Source organism: Colossoma macropomum, unplaced genomic scaffold (assembly GCF_904425465.1).
Source record: "Colossoma macropomum unplaced genomic scaffold, Colossoma_macropomum, whole genome shotgun sequence".
In the NCBI taxonomy this organism is placed as follows: domain Eukaryota; kingdom Metazoa; phylum Chordata; class Actinopteri; order Characiformes; family Serrasalmidae; genus Colossoma; species Colossoma macropomum.
The window spans coordinates 43,365,919-43,390,562 of NW_023494793.1; the positions used below are offsets into that span (position 1 = coordinate 43,365,919).

Consider the following 24,644-nt stretch of genomic DNA (forward strand, 5'->3'; position numbering starts at 1 on the left):
GACAGATCTATGGTGTTTCAGTACCAGATGAAGAACAGAGAACTGCAGGGAAACCTGCTTCTTTTGTTCTGACGTCTTTTCATCTGAACATGGAAATACGCTACCACACTGGCAAGACGTGCTTAAGGAGGCTGCCAGTCTAATGACGTGAACCCAGTGCGCAGTAGCTTTAGCTCACATGTATCAATATTTATATTTCAACCTTTAACGACTTTGTAGTTCAGAGGATCCAGCGATATTCGAGAGAAGGATGTTTATAGGACAAAACGTATCAGCTTTGGAACACTTTTGATCATCACAGGACGCAATTTTCAAAAACTCCATTCATTCTTCTCATGGAGACCCTGAGTTCCTTATACGGGCATAAGAGCACCGACTACAGAATGACGACACAACTTCAGTGGTCTATGCAGGGTTCTCTAGATAGTGTGGTGTCACATGATTTCTCACGACATTAGTGTTAACAGTAAACACTAACAGCAGTAGCAAGAACAGAGGAGCTTCAAGGTTCTGATTTACCTTGCTGCAGGCAGCCATTCTGGCTACCTAGTTTTGTTTTGTTTTTTTAATGGTGGTTGTTTTGACCAATCAACAGTCTGTCTGTCTGTCTGTCTGTCTCTCTCTCTCTCTCTCAATAAACTATGTTTTGTATTGCTCTACAAGTTGTTGGTGTTTGTTGCCAACTGCCTGAGAAAACATGCGGTGAGACATTGTGGTCTATCTGTTGAGCCACCAAGCAGCAAGAAAATCCCACCTTGGAAAAAAGAGAAGTCAACTAAAAGTGAGAGCAGAGTTTATGGCACTTTTCTGAGGAACTGAGGATTTCCAAACCCACATTCTATTATTCTGGAATAGCAAACACACTCCCTTACTCTGGAATACCAAACCCTACACTGCATTATTCTGGAATAGCAAACACACTCCCTTACTCTGGAATACCAAACCCCACACGCCACGATTCTGGAATATCAAACCCCACACTCCATTATTCTGGAATATCAAACACACTCACTTACTCTGGAATACCAAACCCCACACGCCACGATTCTGGAATATCAAACCCGACACTCCATTATTCTGGAATACCAAACCCCACATGCCATGATTCTGGAATATCAAACACACTCACTTACTCTGGAATACCAAACCCCACACTCCATTATTCAGGAATACTAAACTCCACACTCCATTATTTTGGAATATCAAACCCTGAACTCCATTATTTAGGAATAATAAACTCCACACTCCATTACTGAGGGATACCAAACTCCTTTATTCAGGAATACCAAACCCCACACTTCATTATTCAGGAATATCAAACTCCATACACTATTATTCAGGAAAAATAAACCTCCACACTCCATTACTCAGGAATACCAAATCCCACACTTCATTGTTACTCCAAAATACTAAATGCCTCACACAAGTATTCTTCCATTAATCAGGAATGACAAACCCTACACTCCATTATTCAGAAATTCCACATCTGTTTTCTGGTATTCAGGAACACCAAATTCCATATTCTGTTATTTAGCAATACAAAACCCTAAATTCTGTCATTCAGGGATACCAAACTCTGTACTCTGTTACCAGGAATACCAAACCTCAGAGTGAGTTCTGACTCACTAGGCAGATTTGTGAAGGATTACTGAGTGTTCCCTTTGTTTTTGAATAAATGGGCATTAGCTTCCTTATCAAGCTGTAGTTAAGAGCGCTCAGATTTAGAGGTTTCATCTGCTCAGAGAGAGAGAGAGAGAGAGAGAGAGAGAGAGAGAGAGAGAGAGAGAGAGGGAGAGAGAGAGAGGGAGAGAGAGAGACCTGACCAGGACATTAGAATAAACTAAAGCTGATTTGGTATCTGAGCATGTGGTGGCTACTAAAAACATTCTTACAGACTGTCTGTGACGTAAGGAGGCTGTGTGTGTGTGTGTGTGTGTGTGTGTGTGTGTGTGTGTGTAAAAGACAAAGAAGATTTGCTTAGCTTATGTGTGTGATCTGCGTGTCCACTTAAAAACCCCAGCTGTGGTCAGGGCAGCCTGAGTTTGTGATAATTGTGAAAGTATGAAAGTCATGCAGTTCAGCTTTTATTCTCAAATCTGCTGCATAACAAACATAATAACAGTGACTTTCCTACAAACAGCAAACAAAAACCTGCAGGAGGCGCTGCAACACACTCGCGCACTTAACTGAGCGATGATCTGACACAACCAAACAAAACTCCGAGCAGTTTGAGATTTGACCGTTTTAATAGTAAGAACAGCGTCACATTCTTCAGAATAAACCGTTTGAAATAAAGCAGGAAGTTGTTTGTGTTTGACTGAACGCCTGCAGCCCACAGCCGGACACAGCTAACTGAATGGGGCTCGGTCAGAAAGCCGGATTTCTCAGTTAGCCGGATAACTTAAACCCGAAGTCAAGCCGGCCCAATAGGAGGAGCCGTTCTTATTGGTCTGTCCTGAACCTCAAAAATTACCCAGCTTTACTCAGAAATCCTGCTTTATGAACTTGATGAAAAATGGCAAATCTCAGTTTATCAGTTTCTATAGTGAACACAACAACTTACACTCCTAAAAAAAAGAAGGAGGGTTCTTTAAGCGATGGAACGGAAGAACCACTTTAGTTCCCTAAAGAGCCATGTTTGCGAATGTGTTTGAGTGTAAAGAACCTTTTTTAAAGTTTGAAGCCACAGAATGTAAAGATTCTTTGCCAATCTAGGTTCTTCCTAGAACATTTACATGTAAAAAGGTTCTCACACTCAAGCGTCTCACTTATAAAAGAGTTCTGTAAAGAACCAACCATTGAAAGGTTCTTTAGGGAACCAAAAATGGTACTTCTACAGCAGTGGTCACCAACCCTGGTCCTGGAGATCCACCTACCCGCAGAGTCTGGTCTCAACCAAATTCTGCCGCACTTGCTTCAGCTAATGAACTTCAATGGTTCCTCAGGGGTTCTTTAGTAAAGACAATGGTTCTATATAGAACCATGAACACTCACAGAACCATTTGCATGCTGAAATGGTTTGGCATGGTGAAATGGTTCTTCAGATTGATGGAGAATGTGTTGTATGTGGTTCTATATGGCACCAAAAAGGGTTCTTTTGTTGTATACAAGCTTGACATCATAAAAGCAGAGCCCTTTGTGGTGCTGTATAGAACCATGCACAACACATTCTCCATCAATCTGAAGAACCAATTCAGCATGCAAAGAACTATTACATCATGTTAACGGTTCTTTGATGTTCATGGTTCTATAAAAAAACTGTATCTTTACTAAAGAACTCTTGAAGAACCATCTTTTTGTAAGAATTAGAACACTTTGCATGCTTAAATTGTTCCTTACACAGTGAAATGGTTCTTCAGATTGATGGAGAGTGTGTTGTATATGGTTCTATACATAACCTTTTTGGAAAGGGTTCTATATAGTACCAAAAAGGGTTTTTTTTTGTATTCAAGCTTGACATCATAACAATAGCAGAACTTCTATATAGAACCATATACAACACATTCTCCATCAGTCTGAAGAACCACTTCACCATGCAAAGAACCATTTAAGCATGCAAATGGTCCTTTGAGTGGCCGTGGTTCTATACAGAACCACTGTCCTTAATAAAGAACTTAATGAAGAACCATCTTTAAGAGTGTAGGTACGAGTACGTTAGACGCAGTCTGGAACTAAACTGTGCTGGAAAAGCAGATCTCCAGGAGGACCACTGTTCTATAGCATCACACAAAGAACCCTTTTCAGAACCTTTATCATCAGCGATTATGGAAGGTCACTGAAACCTGATAATATTGCAAACCCTTAAACCAAAACCTAAATCTAGCCCTAATCCTTCACTCTAGCTCTAATTAAAGTACAACCGCAGGTCCTTTCAAACGGTCACTCAGCTCAACCTAAACACGTTTAACTGCAGAACTATTTGTACAGCATTCTGATTTATAGAACATGGTCACTGAGGCGGCATCAGGTCCTGTTCTTCTCTAATGGTCAGACAGAAAGGTCACTCAGTCCGGCTGTGGCCTGCTGATGGAGGGGACGTTTCCCAGTAGTTCTGGACTCTGGTGGAGATTTGGTCATTTGTCAATATTCTAGGGGATGTAGCCTGTAGTCTGGGTCCAGGGGTTTAGGGTGTAGGGTGTAGGGCGTAGGGCGTAGGGGTTTAGGGTTAGGTTTTTATCCTTTGGGGGCGGTGTACTGCCGCAGGAGAGATGAGATGGAGCTGGACTCAGTCACTTCCTCCGGCAGAGAACCTTCACTATCCTTAATGGATGGGTCAGCACCGGCCTCCAGCAGCAACTCCACTATTTCAGCGAACTCGCAGGCTGAAGCTGAGAGAGAGAGAGAGAGAGAGAGAGAGAGAGAGAGAGAGAGAGAGAGAGAGGCAATGAGACCATGTGTGTGATGCACGTACATTCACTTTCCACACAGGAGAACACAGTCCTGGGAAAATTATCCATACGCTGTAACCAAGGTGCAACATATAGCAGTCCTGAGTCCTAATTAACCTCTTGGACCCCATATATGTCTCAAAATCACCCCCTATATGTCTTCAATCTCATTACACCTGCAGAGTGTGAGATCTCTGTGAACTGTAGATTGCCCAAAAGTGTCCAGTTTCAGCACCAAGGGCAGCACTGGCTGATAGAACTCAAAATTCTGCCTGAACCCGACTGTAGCAGACAAAATTCTGTCCGAACCCGACTGTAGCAGACAAAATTCTGTCTGAACCCGACTGTAGCAGACAAAATTCTGTCTGAACCCGACTGTAGCAGACTAAATTCTGTCCGAACCCGACTGTAGCAGACTAAATTCTGTCCGAACCCGACTGTAGCAGACTAAATTCTGTCCGAACCCGACTGTAGCAGACTAAACTCTGTCTGAACCCGACTGCAGCAGACTAAATTCTGTCTGAACCCGACTGTAGCAGATTAAATTCTGTCTGAACCCGACTGTAGCAGACTAAATTCTGTCTGAACCCGACTGTAGCAGACTAAATTCTGTCTGAACCCGACTGCAGCAGATTAAATTCTGTCTGAACCCGACTGCAGCAGATTAAATTCTGTCTGAACCCGACTGTAGCAGACTAAATTCTGTCTGAACCCGACTGTAGCAGACTAAATTCTGTCTGAACCCGACTGCAGCAGATTAAATTCTGTCTGAACCCGACTGTAGCAGACTAAACTCTGTCTGAACCCGACTGTAGCAGATTAAATTCTGTCCGAACCCGACTGTAGCAGACTAAATTCTGTCCGAACCCGACTGTAGCAGATTAAATTCTGTCCGAACCCGACTGTAGCAGACTAAATTCTGTCTGAACCCGACTGTAGCAGACTAAATTCTGTCTGAACCCGACTGTAGCAGACTAAACTCTGTCTGAACCCGACTGTAGCAGATTAAATTCTGTCTGAACCCGACTGTAGCAGACTAAATCTGTCCGAACCCGACTGTAGCAGATAAATTCTGTCCGAACCCGACTGTAGCAGACTAAATTCTGTCTGAACCCGACTGTAGCAGACTAAATTCTGTCTGAACCCGACTGTAGCAGACTAAACTCTGTCCGAACCCGACTGCAGCAGACTAAATTCTGTCCGAACCCGACTGTAGCAGACTAAATTCTGTCCGAACCCGACTGTAGCAGACTAAACTCTGTCTGAACCCGACTGTAGCAGACTAAACTCTGTCTGAACCCGACTGTAGCAGACTAAACTCTGTCTGAACCCGACTGCAGCAGACTAAATTCTGTCCGTACCCGACTGCAGCAGACTAAATTCTGTCCGTACACGACTGCAGCAGACTAAATTCTGTCCGAACCTGACTGCAGCAGACTAAATTCTGTCCGAACCTGACTGCAGCAGACTAAATTCTGTCTGTACCCGACTGCAGCAGACTAAATTCTGTCCGAACCCGACTGTAGCAGACTAAATTTTGTCTGTACCCGACTGTAGCAGACTAAACTCTGTCCGAACCCGACTGTAGCAGACTAAACTCTGTCCGAACCCGACTGTAGCAGACTAAATTCTGTCTGTACCCGACTGCAGCAGACTAAATTCTGTCTGTACCCGACTGTAGCAGACTAAATTCTGTCTGTACCCGACTGTAGCAGACTAAATTCTGTCCGAACCCGACTGTAGCAGACTAAACTCTGTCCGAACCCGACTGTAGCAGACTAAATTCTGTCTGAACCCGACTGCAGCAGACTAAATTCTGTCCGAACCCGACTGCAGCAGACTAAATTTGTCTGTACCCGACTGTAGCAGACTAAATTCTGTCTGTACCTGACTGTAGCAGACTAAATTCTGTCTGTACCTGACTGTAGCAGACTAAATTCTGTCTGTACCCGACTGTAGCAGACTAAATTCTGTCCGAACCCGACTGTAGCAGACTAAACTCTGTCCGAACCCGACTGCAGCAGACTAAATTCTGTCTGTACCCGACTGTAGCAGACTAAATTTTGTCTGTACCCGACTGTAGCAGACTAAATTCTGTCCGAACCCGACTGTAGCAGACTAAATTTTGTCTGTACCCGACTGTAGCAGACTAAATTTTGTCTGTACCCGACTGTAGCAGACTAAATTCTGTCCGAACCCGACTGTAGCAGACTAAATTTTGTCTGTACCCGACTGTAGCAGACTAAATTCTGTCCGAACCCGACTGTAGCAGACTAAATTTTGTCTGTACCCGACTGTAGCAGACTAAACTCTGTCCGAACCCGACTGCAGCAGACTAAATTCTGTCTGTACCCGACTGCAGCAGACTAAATTCTGTCCGAACCCGACTGCAGCAGACTAAATTCTGTCCGAACCCGACTGTAGCAGACTAAATTTTGTCTGTACCCGACTGTAGCAGACTAAATTCTGTCTGTACCTGACTGTAGCAGACTAAATTCTGTCTGTACCCGACTGTAGCAGACTAAACTCTGTCCGAACCCGACTGTAGCAGACTAAATTCTGTCTGAACCCGACTGCAGCAGACTAAATTCTGTCCGAACCCGACTGCAGCAGACTAAATTTTGTCTGTACCCGACTGTAGCAGACTAAATTCTGTCTGTACCTGACTGTAGCAGACTAAATTCTGTCTGTACCTGACTGTAGCAGACTAAATTCTGTCTGTACCCGACTGTAGCAGACTAAATTCTGTCCGAACCCGACTGTAGCAGACTAAACTCTGTCCGAACCCGACTGTAGCAGACTAAATTCTGTCTGAACCCGACTGCAGCAGACTAAATTCTGTCTGTACCCGACTGTAGCAGACTAAATTTTGTCTGTACCCGACTGTAGCAGACTAAATTCTGTCCGAACCCGACTGTAGCAGACTAAATTTTGTCTGTACCCGACTGTAGCAGACTAAATTCTGTCCGAACCCGACTGTAGCAGACTAAATTTTGTCTGTACCCGACTGTAGCAGACTAAATTCTGTCCGAACCCGACTGTAGCAGACTAAATTTGTCTGTACCCGACTGTAGCAGACTAAATTCTGTCCGAACCCGACTGTAGCAGACTAAATTTTGTCTGTACCCGACTGTAGCAGACTAAATTTTGTCTGTACCCGACTGTAGCAGACTAAATTCTGTCCGAACCCGACTGTAGCAGACTAAATTTTGTCTGTACCCGACTGTAGCAGACTAAATTCTGTCCGAACCCGACTGTAGCAGACTAAATTTTGTCTGTACCCGACTGTAGCAGACTAAATTCTGTCCGAACCCGACTGTAGCAGACTAAATTTTGTCTGTACCCGACTGTAGCAGACTAAATTCTGTCCGAACCCGACTGTAGCAGACTAAATTTTGTCTGTACCCGACTGTAGCAGACTAAATTTTGTCTGTACCCGACTGTAGCAGACTAAATTCTGTCCGAACCCGACTGTAGCAGACTAAATTTTGTCTGTACCCGACTGTAGCAGACTAAATTTTGTCTGTACCCGACTGTAGCAGACTAAATTCTGTCCGAACCCGACTGTAGCAGACTAAATTCTGTCCGAACCCGACTGTAGCAGACTAAATTTTGTCTGTACCCGACTGTAGCAGACTAAATTCTGTCTGTACCCGACTGTAGCAGACTAAATTCTGTCCGAACCCGACTGTAGCAGACTAAATTTTGTCTGTACCCGACTGTAGCAGACTAAATTCTGTCCGAACCCGACTGCAGCAGACTAAATTTTGTCTGAACCCGACAGTAGAAGACAAATTTCCGTTCAAACCCGACTGCAGCCTGACAAATTCTGTTTGAATCCAACTGCAGCCCAAAAAATTCAGTCCAAACAAAATCCTGTCTGAACTCGACTGTAGCACACTAAATTCTGTCCGAACCCATTGTTCCTGTGTATTTCTGCACTGTGCAGGGTCCAGGGGTCATTTTAAATACTCTTATAAATAAAATTAGAATCATATAATTCTAACTTTATGTAAACTGCCAAACTGAACATGTTTGTTTGGTTTATGCAGCGTTAGGCAGCGAACGAAACAGGGAGCCTCTCAGTATATAAGCAGCGTTTGTTGTTCCAACAGCCCCCACCGGTCGGGGTGGGGGGGGTGTCTCTTTAACCCAGTTAGCGCAAAGCCTCTTGAGCTAATGCTGAAGAATCCTGAGAGCTTTTTCACGCCAGTGTCAATCAAACACTCGCCTTAAAAGACGAGGGAAAAAAGCTGCCCTCTCGCTTCGTCTGGAAAACGCTGACGGACAAGAGCTTTTAACCTCAGACCCGAGAGAGAGAGAGAGAGAGAGAGAGAGAAAGAGAGAGAGAGAGAGAGAGAGAAAGAGAGAGAGAGAGAGAGAGAGAGAGAGAGATTTGCTTGTAACTGAAACTGAGACTTCTTAGATCTCATTGTTTGTTTCTGTTATTTCAGTGATACTTTGGCAATCCTGTAATTAATGTGGTCCTAGATCAGATACGTATCGGATTCGTGGCCATGTGACCTTAATGTGACGCTCAGATCGGAATTCATGTGCTTTTTTTCCACAGCGTTACCATGGCAGCAGCGCTGAACAGAAGTTAAAGCCTGTAAACGGTGGAAAAGCAGCTCATCTCACCTTTTTCTCCTTCGTCTCGCTCTAATAAAGAAGCTGAGAGCTGATCAGAGTTAATTATCTCCTCAGCGAAGCTCGTTCTGCTCGTTAGTTTGTGCTGATGATGAACGTGATTCATTCACGTGATGTTACTGAGTAGGATGAGCTCATGAGGGTCATTTCAGGACGTCGGTTCATCACATTAATGACAGATTTGAATCACTTACCTAAACGAGTGTGAACCATCCTGTCAGAGAGATAGGATTTGAGCAAAAAATCGGATTTGAGAAATGAGGCTTGTAATGTGAACGTAGCCAGACTGATCGGACAGATCAGAGGGTATTTTTATTTGACCTGTAATCCAACACAGCCTAGGCAATACAGTGAGGAGGTGCAGCTGGGGACTGGCACTGCAGCCGAGGACTGTCTTATGAAGACTCCTCCTTAGTAGCCAATTGGTCACACAAATGGAGCAGCACTAATGAGGATGCGCAGTGACGCCACCAGAGCGGCGCCAAACTCATGAGGGAACTGGTGAGAGAAAATGGAGCCGCTGCATTGAGTTTGTAGCTTTTTCATTTCGTCCTGGAAATGATCTTATGTAGTATGTTAAACTACTTATATAAATACTTCTACATAAAATACGATATTTGGACGAATTCTTTAATAAATCAGTCATTTTACACTTTATAAGGTAACGAAGATGAATTCAAGGACGTTTTAAAACAAGCTCTGCTCCAACGGCTTTGTTTTCAGCTACTGAGTATCTTGACTTCATTAACGTAGCTTGAGGCAACAAAATGTCTTCTGTTCTCACAGTAATGTTAGTTTATGGACCGTTCTACCAAATTACCAAATCACTGCGTCCCACAATAAAAACACTATTTAAAAAAAACACTGACGTATTATGACCTTACATATTTACTTATTTTTCATATGCTTTGCTACAACACCTGTTGTAAAAAGTGCTTTATATAAATTAACTTTGGTGGCGCTGAGAATGAGTTTTGGGCACTTGTATGGAAATATAAAGAAGTATTCAGAGCCTGTGAAATGCTGTCTGGGTCAGCCGTCATTATATTATTCTACAAGATTTACAAAATAGTACTCGAACAATTTTAGTCTGCAGCTGTTAAACAGTTAGAACAGGGGTGTCGAACTCAACCACTAAAAGATTAAGATTAAGATTAATTGACCCTTTTTAGTCCCACAACGGGGAAATTTCACCTCTGCATTTAACCCCCACTAGTGAACACACACACTAGGGGGCAGTGAGCACACTGGGCAGCCCTATCCACAGCGCCCGGGGGAGCAGTTGGGGGTTAGGTGTCTTGCTCAAGGGCACTTCAGTCACATACTGTCGGCTCAGGGGATCAAACCAGTGACCTTCTGGTCACGAGGCTGGTTCCCTGTGGGCCAGAGAACGCCTATGTTTTATTTCATTTTTTAATTATGTTGTGCTGTATCCTGAACTACTGGCCACTGTTTATTGAAAATACGCAAAATCTTCAACAGTAAAATACAGACACTTGTAGTAGACCTTGAAATATTACATGAATACTTGAAATATTCAGAATTTAAACGTCCCCCAGTGCTCAGTCTTTTAAACCTACCTATTGGCTTGAATTAGACATCCTCTCTTTACTGCAAGTTCATTAAGACTCGGGCTCAGTTTCTGAGCTAATAATATATGTTTATATTGGTTGAACTGCAGCTGAAATGCAGCCAGTGAGTTTGGTGATATGACTGGTGTGGGACTGTGTAGAATTGCGGTGTAACCGCTGTTCCATAGACTGTTTTTGGGTTGGGAGAGTCAGAGCACATTACATTGCAGTGCATGCTGGGGACTGTAGTGCAGCACACTATGAAATGGGCTAATATTAATAGAAAATTAAAATATGTTTGCAGGCCGAACAGAATTGTGCCTTGTGTTTGACACATGGGGTATAGAATGTGGATCGGTCACGTCTGACTGATATCCGATCCATTTAATCCATTTTAAGTTCGGTCCTGGTGCTGATACTGAGCCATTATCTCGGATAGGAGCGTCACTGGCAGTGTGAGTGGGTCCCGGAGGAAGTTGGTGGTTTGGGGGTTTTATTATGTGCTATAAACCTCTTCATTAATCCGACTCCTCCAGTCGAGCTCAGAGGAGGAACAGAGCACCTCAGCGTTTGGGATTTTTATCCTGTCCCTCCCACTGTCATTACTTTAGTGCCCCCCCACAAACCCCCACCACCCCCAGGGGGCCGTGCTGATCACCCTGCCACGCGTCCAGTCTGAGGACAGATGGTACAAGCGCACGCAGTCTGAGGACGCGGGGGTCGGGGGGGGTGGAGGGGGGCGTTGAGGGGGCCCATGTGTTTGATCATGTGACCAGAGAAGTGAGCTGATTTCCTCTGGGAGAACTGGTGATTATTACAGAGTCTATTCACCTCACCACACCCACCCGCACACAGACGGAGGGAATGAAGGAGGGATAAAAGAGACAATGATGGATGGAACTCACCTGATAGAATGAGAGAGAGAGAAAGAGAGAGGGGGGGAAGGGAAGGGGGGAGAGAATGAGAGATGGAGAAAGAACAGGTGGATAGAGAGAGACAGAGAGAGAGAAAACAGAAAAATAGAAATACAGAGAGAGAGAGAAAGGGAGAGAGAGTGAGAGAGAGAGTGAAGGGGGAGGGAGAGAATCAGAGAGAAAGAACAGGTGGATAGAGAGAGACAGAGAGAGAGACAGAAAGAAAGAAAGACAATTACAGAGAGAGAGAGAACCGAAAAATAGAAATATAGAGAGATAGAAATATATATATAGACAGAGAGAAATACAGAGAAAGAGAGAGAGAGAGGAAGAGAGAGGAAGAGAGAAGCCAGAAAAAAACAAGGAAAGTGAGAGAGACAGAAAGAGAGATGGAGAAAGAGGTATGGAATATAGAAATAAACACAGAGAGAGAGAGAGAGAGAGAGAGAGAGAGAGAGAGAGAGAGAGAGAAACCAAGAGAGAGAAAAAAGAAAAGAGAAGGAAGAGAGCGAGAGAGAGAGAAAGAGAGAGAGACCTCCTTTATTGATTACTAATAATCCTGTAAATAACTTACTATAACTGTTAACTAACTGTTCTTTTGTTATCTATAATATTATTTTTTATCTTATTTATGTTTATGTGTTTCTTATTAACTGCTTTGGCAACAGTGTATCTTATTACAGAGAGAGAGAGAGAGAGAGAGAGAGAGAGAGAGAGAGAGAGAGAGAGAGAGAGTTTAGCTGGTGTAGCTGGTGCAGCAGGTGTTGGTGTGAATGAGAAAATCTCCAGCTCTGTTTAGTTGATCATGTCTTGGCCTAAAGCAGACAGACCTCTGCAGTCATGCCCAGATCAGGAACTCCAGTCTGAGCTCCAGGGGAAAAATGAACCCAGATACATTCCGATTACGAGGCAGTCTAAGGCCTGATCCCATTTCACCCCTCGCCCCACCCCTCTGTTTTGCGTGTTCACATCTAGGGGTTGGGTGTCCCGATTCTTGTTGAGATAGAGGGGGAGGGTGAAGTGTTGGGGCTACATGACCCTTTTTTTCAGAGACTCCAAACAGAGTTATGAGAAAAAAAGAAAAACCGGCAAGATGGAGAACAAGAGATCAAAAAAACACAGAAATGTGAGAATTTTCTCAGTCATAATGATCATAACTGTTAGAATGATATTATTATTATAATGATAACCACTGTATAATGTTTCAATGTATTATGGTCCTTTTCTGGCGCCTCCGGCATCAGAACTGCAACTCCATTTAAGGTGGAACAGGTAAATTCGAATGAGAATCTGGTGAATATCTGACTTCAGCTTCATATCACTGAAGAATTAGGGGTGGGTGATCATAAATAATTGCCCCCCTCTTTGAAGATCATATGAGTCCCTAAATGTAACTAAAGCCCAGCAGTGAGGAGCTGAACTTTACCCTCCTCTGCTGTCACTGCAGACTGGCAGGGTCGCCTACAGAGCAGCACTGGTAGCTGTTAATGAAGTGATGCTCTTTTTATTTGAGGGCCCCATTTCAGAGGGAAGATTTCAGCCACTACCCTGTAACTCAGTTCCAAGAGGCACAGAGACACTCGAAAACAAGGGGTAGAGGTGAAAATAGGAAATGGGATTGAGCTACATATAAGCTCCGACTGCTGCACACTGAATAAACGTCAGCACCATAACGTACCTCAACACTGTACAATAACAACACCAGCTCCTCAAACTGGAGCCCACACTGGCCAAAGCCACTTCACAGGACAAAGCCTGCTGGGTATTTTGGTAAGGCAGTCTTATGATGTGAATTAGTGCTCAGGAGTGTTAGCAAGTAGCACTGTTCATATTTCACCTTTTAACAGCCTCATAATTCAGAGGATACAGTGACACTCAGGGGTGAAAGGAACTCAGGATGGAACACAACAGCTTTGGAACCTTTTAATTTACCTCAGGAAGCAAAGGCGACGAAAAACACCCGGATCTGCGGCGCAGTGGCAACTGGGATCATTTAACGTTATGACATGGTGCATTACTGGTTTCACAAAGAGTCAGCTGCAGCTGCAGAGTTTAAGTTTCAGGGTAACTGCAGGAGGCAGTATATGAACAAAGTTTCATGCAAGTTGCAAGCTACTAAAGTTGCATACAAAAACATATATATAGATAATGAAAGTTTCTTACCATAGTGCAGTGGAGTTTGGCCCTCATCATCCTGCGAAACAGAAAGAGACAGAATGAAAATCAATCAATCAATCAATCATTTAGACAGGGGGGTGTTAAGGGATGTTATTCCACTGAGACCAAGGTGTCATTTACAGTGGGGACCTGTAAAAGCCAGCAGCACTGTGTGACCAAAAGACTGTATTTAGTGATAAACGATGTAAACCTCACTTTTTAGCTACAGGGTTTAACTGTTTTGTAAAATTTCTTCATATCTGTGCTCACAGAACAAAACATAACTTCACAGGAGAGGAAAAGGTTCTTAAATTTCAGTGCAACTTACTGAAGCTTAAACTGAATTGTGAAAAAAATAAATAAAAGAATTAAAAAGTTTTGTGAAAATATTTTTATTAAACATTTTCAGTACAAAAACAGGCAATCCAACAAACGAAAAGACATACGCAAAGTCACACCGTTAACTAACCTCTTATTCTCCAGGGTATATTTTGGTTTGTCCATCTGAATTTTCATGACCAAATCATAAGGAAATTATTCAGTAACTGCATGAAATCAATGTAAATTTTTATTTATTTTTTTTTGCTCCCCTCAAATTAACATAACGTGTTTTATGATCACATATTGCTATATGCTTACAATTTACTGCTGAAAGCCAAAAATCTTAGACGCTCTTTGTATTATTTTATAAAATAATGTTTACAGAGCAGATCACTGAAGAGACGCCATCTGTTTATAGTTTATAGCCCAGATTTGTGGAAAATGAGTCGACTTTCAGCAGAAAAAAGATTTTGAGTTCAGCTTCTTTTATTATAAGGGTTTAAAATTACATCACCATCTATTTGACTGGACAGAAGACAGTTACAGCTCTCATACGACCCCCACCTTTAGAATGTAGCTTATGAAATATGAAAGAATATGACAAAGTGCGTTTTGGAACCACCGGTGGTCTCAAGGAGCTGAAGAGGTTAAAATAGATTCAGTTAGATGAGGTGCTGTCACGGACTTTTCTGCTCGATACAGCTCGATACCTTTGCTCAATACAGTCCAGCAGTGGCCGCTCCAGAACCATGACATCCATAAAAAAGAGCAAGCATGTAGATCTTAAGCGCTCGGTTCTACACAAAATTTCAAAATTGTGGTAACACTTCATTTGGATGGTCCACTGTAGATGCTTCGTAGTTACTCGGTTTCTCGTTAACTAACATTCAACTGAAAATCAATGTGCAACTGGACTTGAAGTTGAGTGTGAAAGATTATATTAAATCTAACCCTAATCTTAACTTCAACCCTAAACCTAAACCTACTCCTAAACCTAACCCTAACCATAATGTTGTTGATAGTCAACCGAGTATCACCAGAACGTTTGTTAATAATAAGTATCTGTAGATCATCTACACTGTTATTAATAAAGGTTCTGTTCAGGTCCATTTTTGGTTCATCAAGGTCCAAACAGTGTAAATGTTCCCTCAAAGCTCCAACAGTGGTTTTAAGGTCTGATTGTGAACCTTAAATAAGTTTCTCCAGGTGAAAAGTTCGTATTTGTACCTTTTCATAACCGAATGTTTTAAACAGAACAGTAAAATAAAAGCCTGGAGACGAGACGGGGAGTGTGGAGTCAGTACAGCTTAGAACATATCATTTCAGTGGATTATGGTTCAGTTATGTTCCCTGACTAAAGGTACTGAGATGGACCCTTGAGGGTTCCACCCCAGTGACAAGAGAGGAACTGACCCAGAGACAGTTTACTACCTTTATTTCTGAGAGTGTATAGAGGACCAGCCGAATAAAGTGTGACCAAAACTCCGTTCTTGACTGTCAGAGAAGCCATGGCTATTTTCCTTGACTGGGTCAAAAGAAAACTCAAGTATTAAAATATCTCAGAACAGAAACAAAGCTGGATATGAGCAGGTCTACTTCTAAAAGAGCAACAGGCAAGGAAGCTGCTGTTTCCCAGAGATGCCGCACTGAAGGGCACTGACAGAAAACATGGATAAATGTTCCGAGAGCAGGAATGACAAGTTTTGGAAAGTTGTTTTGACAGCGGAAAAGTGGACCAAAGGAACTGTAAGGACATTACTGGGTGAAGGTAAGGCTGAGTGCTGTGGCGTAATTACTGTTAGCACTTGGATTCAGATTAAAGTTTTGTATAATCCACCATTCACTGCTCTCAGCTGCGTGTGGGATGAGCTTTTCCCCTGCAGGTTAAACGGCGTGAAACGAGGCGTGAGACGGACATGGTTAAGTGTGGCCCAGGGTCAGAATGCTGCCGGCCCAAAAAACCAAAACAGAACTCCTCAGGTGATTCCACCTTTACAGGGATTAAGAGAAAAGATTAAATATTGATCTGCAGGTAAAACAATACGATGGGTTCGGCTTAGCAGTTTAGCAGCAGAGAGGAGACAGCAGGGATCTGAGGCCTCAGTCACTTCATATCTCAGAATTCACTGACACTAAACGTTTGTACTGAAAGGGACAGAACAGGACGCTCTGGAGCAGCTGCACATGAGCCTGAGGTCACTATGTCCAATTCCAGCAGGGGCTAGAGGGGTATAAAGCCCCCCAGCATTGGGCTGTGGAGCAGTGGAACTGTGTTCTCTGGAGTGATGGAGCTCCATCCAATACCTCTGGGATGAGTTGTAGTGATCCAGAGCTGACCATTCAACATCAGTACCGGACCTCACTAATGCTCCATCAATTCCTCACAGCAATGTTCCAACATCAGGACCTGACCTCACTAATGCTCAATCAAATCCTCACAGCAATGTTCCAACATCAGGACCTGACCTCACTAATGCTCAATCAAATCCTCACAGCAATGTTCCAACATCAGGACCTGACCTCACTAATGCTCAATTAAATCCTCACAGCAATATTCCAACATCAGTACCTGACCTCACTAATGCTCAATCAAATCCTCACAGCAATGTTCCAAAATCAGGACCTGACCTCACTAATGCTCAATCAAATCCTCACAGCAATGTTCCGACATCAGGACCTGACCTCACTAATGCTCAATCAAATCCTCACAGCAATGTTCCGACATCAGTACCTGACCTCACTAATGCTCCATCAAATCCTCACAGCAATGTTCCAACATCAGGACCTGACCTCACTAATGCTCAATCAAATCCTCACAGCAATGTTCCAACATCAGTACCTGACCTCACTAATGCTCAATCAAATCCTCACAGCAATGTTCCAACATCAGGACCTGACCTCACTAATGCTCAATCCAATCCTCACAGCAATGTTCCAACATCAGGACCTGACCTCACTAATGCTCAATCAAATCCTCACAGCAATGTTCCAACATCAGGACCTGACCTCACTAATGCTCAATCAAATCCTCACAGCAATGTTCCAACATCAGGACCTGACCTCACTAATGCTCAATCAAATCCTCACAGCAATGTTCCAACATCAGTACCTGACCTCACTAATGCTCAATCAAATCTTCACAGCAATGTTCCAACATCAGGACCTGACCTCACTAATGCTCCATCAAATCCTCACAGCAATGTTCCAACATCAGGTCCTGACCTCACTAATGCTCAATTAAATCCTCACAGCAAATGTTCCGACATCAGTACCTGACCTTACTAATGCTCCATCAAATCCTCACAGCAATGTTCCGACATCAGTACCTGACCTCACTAATGCTCAATTAAATCCTCACAGCAATGTTCCGACATCAGTACCTGACCTCACTAATGCTCCATCAAATCCTCACAGCAATGTTCCAACATAAGTACCTGACCTCACTAATGCTCAATCAAATCCTCACAGCAATGTTCCGACATCAGTACCTGACCTCACTAATGCTCCATCAAATCCTCACAGCAATGTTCCAACATCAGGACCTGACCTCACTAATGCTCAATCAAATCCTCACAGCAATGTTCCGACATCAGTACCTGACCTCACTAATGCTCAATCAAATCCTCACAGCAATGTTCCGACATCAGTACCTGACCTCACTAATGCTCAATCAAATCCTCACAGCAATGTTCCAACATCAGGACCTGACCTCACTAATGCTCAATCAAATCCTCACAGCAATGTTCCGACATCAGTACCTGACCTCACTAATGCTCAATTAAATCCTCACAGCAATGTTCCAACATAAGTACCTGACCTCACTAATGCTCTTGTGGCTGAATGCAATCAAATCCTCAGTGTACGTGACGTGTCCAGTTCTGTTGCTGTTGTAACTCTGTAGAGTCCTATTAACAAAAGAACTGACAAAGTCTATCTTTTTATTTTTTATCTATCTATCTAGTTGCTCTGGTGTTCCAGGTGGTTGCTGGGGTGTTCCCAGATTGTTGCTATGGAATCCAAAGTAGTTCCTAAGGTGTTGCTAGGCCGTTGTTGTGGTATACTGGGTGGTTGCAAAGATGTTGCTAGGCCATTGCTATGGTATCCCAGGTATCCGTCCATCCATCCATCCATCTGCGTATTTATTTATGTATCCATCTATCCATTTATGTATCTATCAGTCAACTGATTTATCCATCCATCTACTGAACCATTTCACCATCCATCCATCCATATATCATCCATCTATTCTTCAGTCTGTTCATTTATTGATATATCCATCCATCTATCCATTGATGTATCAATCCATCTATTTATCCATCCAGTGATTCATCTGTCCATCTATCTCACCATTTATTCTTCCACCCATATACATGTTTATCTATCTGTCCATCCGTTTGTCCACCAAAGAAACCGATAGATATACACCGATCAGGCGTAACATTCTGACCACCTCCTTGTTTCTACGCTCATTTTTAAATGAGTTTTTTAACATTTTAACGTTTTTAAACACCTCAGTGTCACTGCTGGACTGAGAACAGTCCACCAACCAAAAATATCCAGCCAACAGCGTCCTGTGGGCAGCGTCCTGTGACCACTGATGAAGGACTAGAGGATGACCGACAGTGAGTGGACACAGTGTTTAAAAACTCCAGCAGCACTGCTGTGTCTGATCCACTCAGACCAGCACAACACACACTAACACACCACCACCACGTCAGTGTTACTGCAGTGCTGAGAATGATCCACCACCCAAATAGTACCTGCTCTGTGAGGGTCCATGGGGGTCCTGACCACTGAAGAACAGGGTAAAAGGGGAAACAAAGTATCAGAGAAACAGATGGACTACAGTCTGTAACTGTAGAACTACAAAGTGCACCTATATAGTAAGTGGAGCTGATAAAATGGACAATGAGTGTAGAAACAAGGAGGTGGTCAGAATGTAACGCCTGATCGGTGTATATTGTATATTCTGACGAAGTGCAGCAGTTCCTCATTGGGCCGAACGAGATTTTCCCCATCATTCTGTAAAGTGTGCAAACTTCAAACTGAGCGTATTTGTGGGCGGAGCTTGGACAGGGTGCTCATCTCTGTTCTAATGCCCGAATCTAATGCCACAACACGCCTCACCCAATTTAAAGCTAGACTAGAAGCCAATTCCGACCGGAATGTGAGGAACAGATCGCTAATCTGAGTGTGCATGAAAAAGACAGCAGAGCAGAAAAGACAATATTTAGGACACGGGTTAATTTTAGGGCTTGGGTCACAGACATGCGGCATAAATCCTGCGGAATTCAGCGCGGGTACAAGAGGGCGATACATTTAGTAGATGTCACACATCATCGGGGTCAGATGATGCTTTAATTGCTTCTTCACCATGACTGCAGCCCCAGTGATGCTGCGCTACTGTAGATACTGCATCATCCTCCACAGACTGCATCATTAAGTCAGACGGTCAGCTTCATCGTCCATACAAGCTATTATGAAGTGCTTATGAAGACGGTCGGATCACAGATCGCACTACAGCGGGATCAGCCAATTTACACTGTATGTGATCAGACTCAAATTCTGCTGTAAATACAGTGGTGCTTGAAAGTTTGTGAACCCTTTAGAATTTTCTATATTTCTGCATAAATTTGAGCTAAAACTTTATCAGATTTTCACACAAGTCCTAATAGTAGATGAAAAAAAAAAAATTAAACAAAAATATTAGACCTGGTCATTTATTTATTGAAGACAATGATCTGAGATTAGATATCCGTGAGTGGCAAAAGTATGTGGACCTTTGCCTTCAGTATCTGGTGTGACCCACTTGTGCAGCAATAACTGCAACTAAACGTTTCCAGTAACTGTTGATTAGTCCTGCACATCGGCTTGGTGGAGTTTCAGCCCTCCGTACAAAACAGCTTCAACTGTTGGTGGGTTTCCTCCCATAAACTGCTGCTTCAGGTCCTTCCACAACATTTCTACAGGATTAGGATCAGGACTTTGACTGGGCCATTCCAAACATTAACTTTATGCTTCTTTAACCAAACTTGTGTGCTTAGGGTCACTGTTTTGCTTAATGACCCATGTTCTCTTCAGTTTCAGCTCACGGACAGATGTCCTGACATTTTCCTTTAGAATTTGCTGGTATAATTCAGAGTTCACTGTTCCATCAATGATGGAAAGCCGTTCTGGCCCAGATGCAGGGAAACAGGCCCAAACCATGATACTACCACCACCATGTTTCACAGATGGGATAAGGTTTTTATGCTGGAATGCAGTGTTTTCCTTTCTCCGAACATAACGCTTCTCATTTAAACCAAAAAGATCTATTTTGGTCTCAACCGTCCACAAAACATTGTTCCATTAGCCTTCTGTGATCTTTAGCACACTGCAGATGGGCGGTAATGTTCTTTTTGAAGAGCAGCGGCTTCTCCTTGCAACCCTGCCATGCACACCACTGTTGTTCAGTGTTCTCCTGATGATGGACTCATGACCATTAACATTAGCCAATATGAGACAAGCCTTTAGTTACCTAGAAGTTACCCTGGGTTCCTTTGTGACCTCGCGGACCATTACACGCCTTGCTCTTCTTGTGACCTTCGACCATTTTCAGATAATTTTCCTCAATAAATAAATGATCAAGTTTAATATTTTGGTCTCATTTGTTTAGTTTGGTTCTCCAGCTACTTTTAGGACTTGTGTGAAAATGGGATGAAGTTTTAGATCAAATTTATGCAGCAATATAGAGAATTCTGAAGGGTTCACAAACTTTCAAGCACCACTATTTGTGATCGGAATCTACACGTTTGCATTCTGAGAGTGTGACTGGAATCAGGCAATCATTTCCATTTGAAGTGTTCAGCAATGGACGATGTAACCGGAATTGGATGGCTTCTGTTGTGAGTTTGTGATCAGAATCAGATGTTTCCCACTCCAAGTGTGTGACTGATTTACACTGTGAATATGTCATCGCAATCTGGGGCCGTATTACAGAAACTTCCGATATTTTGTCCCAAGTAAAGATCCGACAGGTCAAGATAAAAAATTGACAAATTCACATTACAGAAGCAAATCTTTCCTTAATTTTGGAATCTTAGTTTATCATAAAAAAGATCGTTCTGTAAGGTTCTTTAGTGAAGACAATGATTCTAGAATGAAGAATGCATGCTTAAATGGTTCTTTGCATGGTGAAATGGTTCTTTAGATTGATGGAGAATGTGTTGTATAAGGTTCTGTACAGAACCTTTTTGAAAATGGTGCTATATAGCACCAAAAAGGGTTCATTTATTGCATACAAGCTTGACATCGTAACAATAGCAGAACTCTTTTTGGTTCTACATAGAACCACACATGACACATTCTCCATCAATCTGAAGAACCATTTCACCATGCAAAGAACGCTTTAAGCATGCAAGTGGTCATGGTTCTATACAGAACCACTGTCTTTACTAAAGAACTCTTGAAGAAACATCTTTTCTAAGAGTGTGCAGCATCTTATCTGAAGTTCAGAAATCTAAAACTACTCAAAGCTGACAATTAGCTGTCATGTCTGTTGCCTAGCAACCGTCCATACACACACAGCTGAAACGTAAACATGTAATCAAAATAATGTTAATAATGTAAGTAATTTAGCTATAAAGCTACAATTACTGAGGGAAAAAAGGTCAAAACTAAAGTGTGATAAACTGTAAGGTGTGAATACTGTGAGAGCGCCCCCTGCTGTTTATCAGAGCGCCGCCGCTCCCCAGTTTCAGTCTCCATTTCCCAAACTCTTTAGCCGAGCGCACTAATGTTACTCCTCCTAATAAACAGACACACGTTCAGCTCCGTCTCCTCATTATTCACCACCATCACTGTAATATTTCATCATCAACATTAACACACGAAGGTGATCAGAGGGGCGGTGGAGATCGAGTCTGCAGCGTCTGAGATCTTTAAAACGCAGAGTTAGAAAAGAAAATCATCTCACAGTGAAAGCAGCGTTTTACAGTAGAAATAAATGGAGCTCATTATGCTGGTAGTGAACTATGCTGCTGACTCAGCTGCCTAAAAACCATAGAAACGGACCTTAAACAGAAGTGAGGACCCTGTTGGGGTTCATCCTAAAGTTAGGACAGGATTTAGGAGGTTTAGTCTAGTTAGGATGTTTGTGTGATGCTGTTTTCTTATCTGGAGTTCATGATGAGATTATGAAGTTAGGAACTGTTACTCTGGAAGAGCTACTGTCCGAAATTCAGTCACCATAGAGACTAAACAGATCAGATTTCAGAGTTGAGATGTTTCTGTAATACTTCCCTAGATGATTTTCTGCTTGGAGTATTTGAGTGGAATCGGACGATTACACTGTAGACACTGTAGACAGCAGGGTTTGGTGATTAATCAAACTGTATTTTCAATTACGATTTTGGCTTCCAACAATTATGGAAACAAGACAATTACTGTGCTGCATAACGTTTTGCAATGGTGCTCTCATTTTGGCTTGTGTTACAAATCCAGCTCAACCCTTTCCTTTACAGCGATGCACCTTTGCCCCTCCCTAAAAGCTTAGACTCACTCTCAGCTGGGCTGGGGTGTGTTTACTTCAGCTCAAGCCAAGAGGACAGAATAAGAGCCTTTGGTCAACAAGAAAGATGAAACCATTCAGCTGTTTGGAAACACTATGGTTTCAAGGAGTCCAACAAGAAACAACAAATACTGCATGAGATTTGTTACACAGACAAAGACAATATGACCAATTTGTTAAATTATCTGAAACTCAATCAGTTAAAAGTTTTCAATATTGACCAAAATAATCATGATTATAATTTTTGCCATAGTCAAGCAGCTCATATGTTACCATATTGGATGGTTTCCTGTTGCAAACTTGACAAACTGTTTCCCATTATTTATGTTTCTGACCATACTGATCTGGTGGATGTCACGCCTCAGGAGGACTCAGACTACATTTCCCACAATACCTTAGTAGATCATGTGACTGAGCAACTTCCCTCTGACGCAGAATCCAGAAGGGACTCCATTGCCCACAACCCCTCGGGAGATCATATGACTTTGGATGGTTGTGCACGCACCTATCAGAGATCACAATCACCGGAATACTAAATACATTCACCTGTGTTTATTGTCATATGACCCACTTAGTATAGTTTATAAGCCCAGGCTTTAGTCTTAGTCGTTGTGAGGTATTGTTTCTTCTAGAACTTGCTGAGCGTTTCTATTATTCTGTTTGCTACGACCTGTTATGACCTATGTTTTGTTTCACTGACCTTGATTTTTGCCTGTCCCTTCTTGTACTTTTGCTGACTGTTTTTGGATCCGTGTTTTGATTGTTTGGCCTGGTTTTTTGACTACGATATCGGATCTCTCCCTTGGATTTGTTTGTTTTGGTTATGATCACTTCGGTGATCTTGTACTGCTTTCTGGTTACGACCCACGCATGTTTTTTGACCTCTTCTTTGTCGCCCTCGAATAAAGCTTGGTGTACACTTTTTATCCGCAAGCGTCTGAATCCTGTAGCATCGTCACAGCGGACACTGGCTGTTTCCGAGCACATATTTACAGCTGAATTTTACCAACGTGAACGTGTGATTAGAATTAGCAATTCTGGCCATAAAAAATGGATTGGAAATGTCTTTGGAAGAGACCACAATACTGAAAACTGAAGGTTAAGTTACAGTTTAAGACCATATTTGAAATCATCGGTAAAATCAGACAAAAACCTGATAAATAGTTTGCAGCGTTTGGCTCAATAATGCACAAAAATCATGATTTTTTTGGGTTGTTTGCAGATCTCCACAACGAGGGGGGCTTTTCCTGCTTGCACCACAATTGTTGACCCTCCTCCGCTCGCGGCATAACCAGACAGCTCATTCGCTCTTTTTCTTAAAGGACGGGACTTTTTCTCCGTAAAAGACAACACGTTACACATTTACGAGCATCCTATTCTTATTTTAACCAGTGGCCATCTCCACATTCATAACGTCTCTGGTAGATTCCACTCTCATTTACGCTGTCGGAAGAAAAACTCGTATCTCCATTTTTGCAGATTTTCAGTTTTTGACATGATTTGAATATGCATGTTGTCCTTTAGATTGTGTGTACATTTCATGATGAATGGACCAAAAGAAACAGCAGAAAATGACTTGGAAAAAAGTTCCATTGACTTCATTATAAGTAAAGTCGTTTTTTTCCTTCTCCTGTAAAGTTACCATTTTGGAGATATGAGATTTTGTTCCGACAGCAGAGATACATGATGGGAAATGGGTGATTTCTACTGTAAGTGGGATTGTAATTGGACAAATTCTGCTGTAAATGTAAAATTCGATTTGGCTGTTTTCTTTTGTTAATGTCATGGTGGACATTAGCTGATTCTGACTGTAACGTTACAGCAGAAACGGCTGATTTTGATCATATATTTAGGGCAGAATTTGACCAGCGTACACCTGCAATTTCTGCTGATACAAAGCGATCAGATTCAGCCGATTTCTGCTGTAAATAAGTGATTAGAATCAGACAATTTCCACTGTAAGCGCGATGGAACAATTCTGTAAAATATATAATCAGAATCGGGCAGCTGCAGCAGAATCTGATCAAACTGATACAGGCTGATTCCGAGCCAATACTTTACAACAGAATTTGGCCAACATAAATACGTGATTGGAGTC

General features: G+C 42.5%; 1 protein-coding gene across 1 annotated transcript in view; it reads right to left on the bottom strand.

Annotated features, from left to right (window-relative positions):
• Window positions 1–3,547: 3,547 nt before the first annotated feature.
• acbd6 (acyl-CoA binding domain containing 6) overlaps window positions 3,548–24,644 on the bottom strand; it is an 81,229-nt gene continuing 60,132 nt past the window's right edge. Inside the window, exons 7-8 of the mRNA XM_036579621.1 lie at window positions 13,684–13,714; window positions 3,548–4,328 (exon numbers count right to left, since the gene is read on the bottom strand). Coding sequence (XP_036435514.1) covers window positions 4,174–4,328; window positions 13,684–13,714 — 186 coding nt within the window. The 3' untranslated portion in view covers window positions 3,548–4,173. The remainder of the gene's footprint in view (window positions 4,329–13,683; window positions 13,715–24,644) is intronic.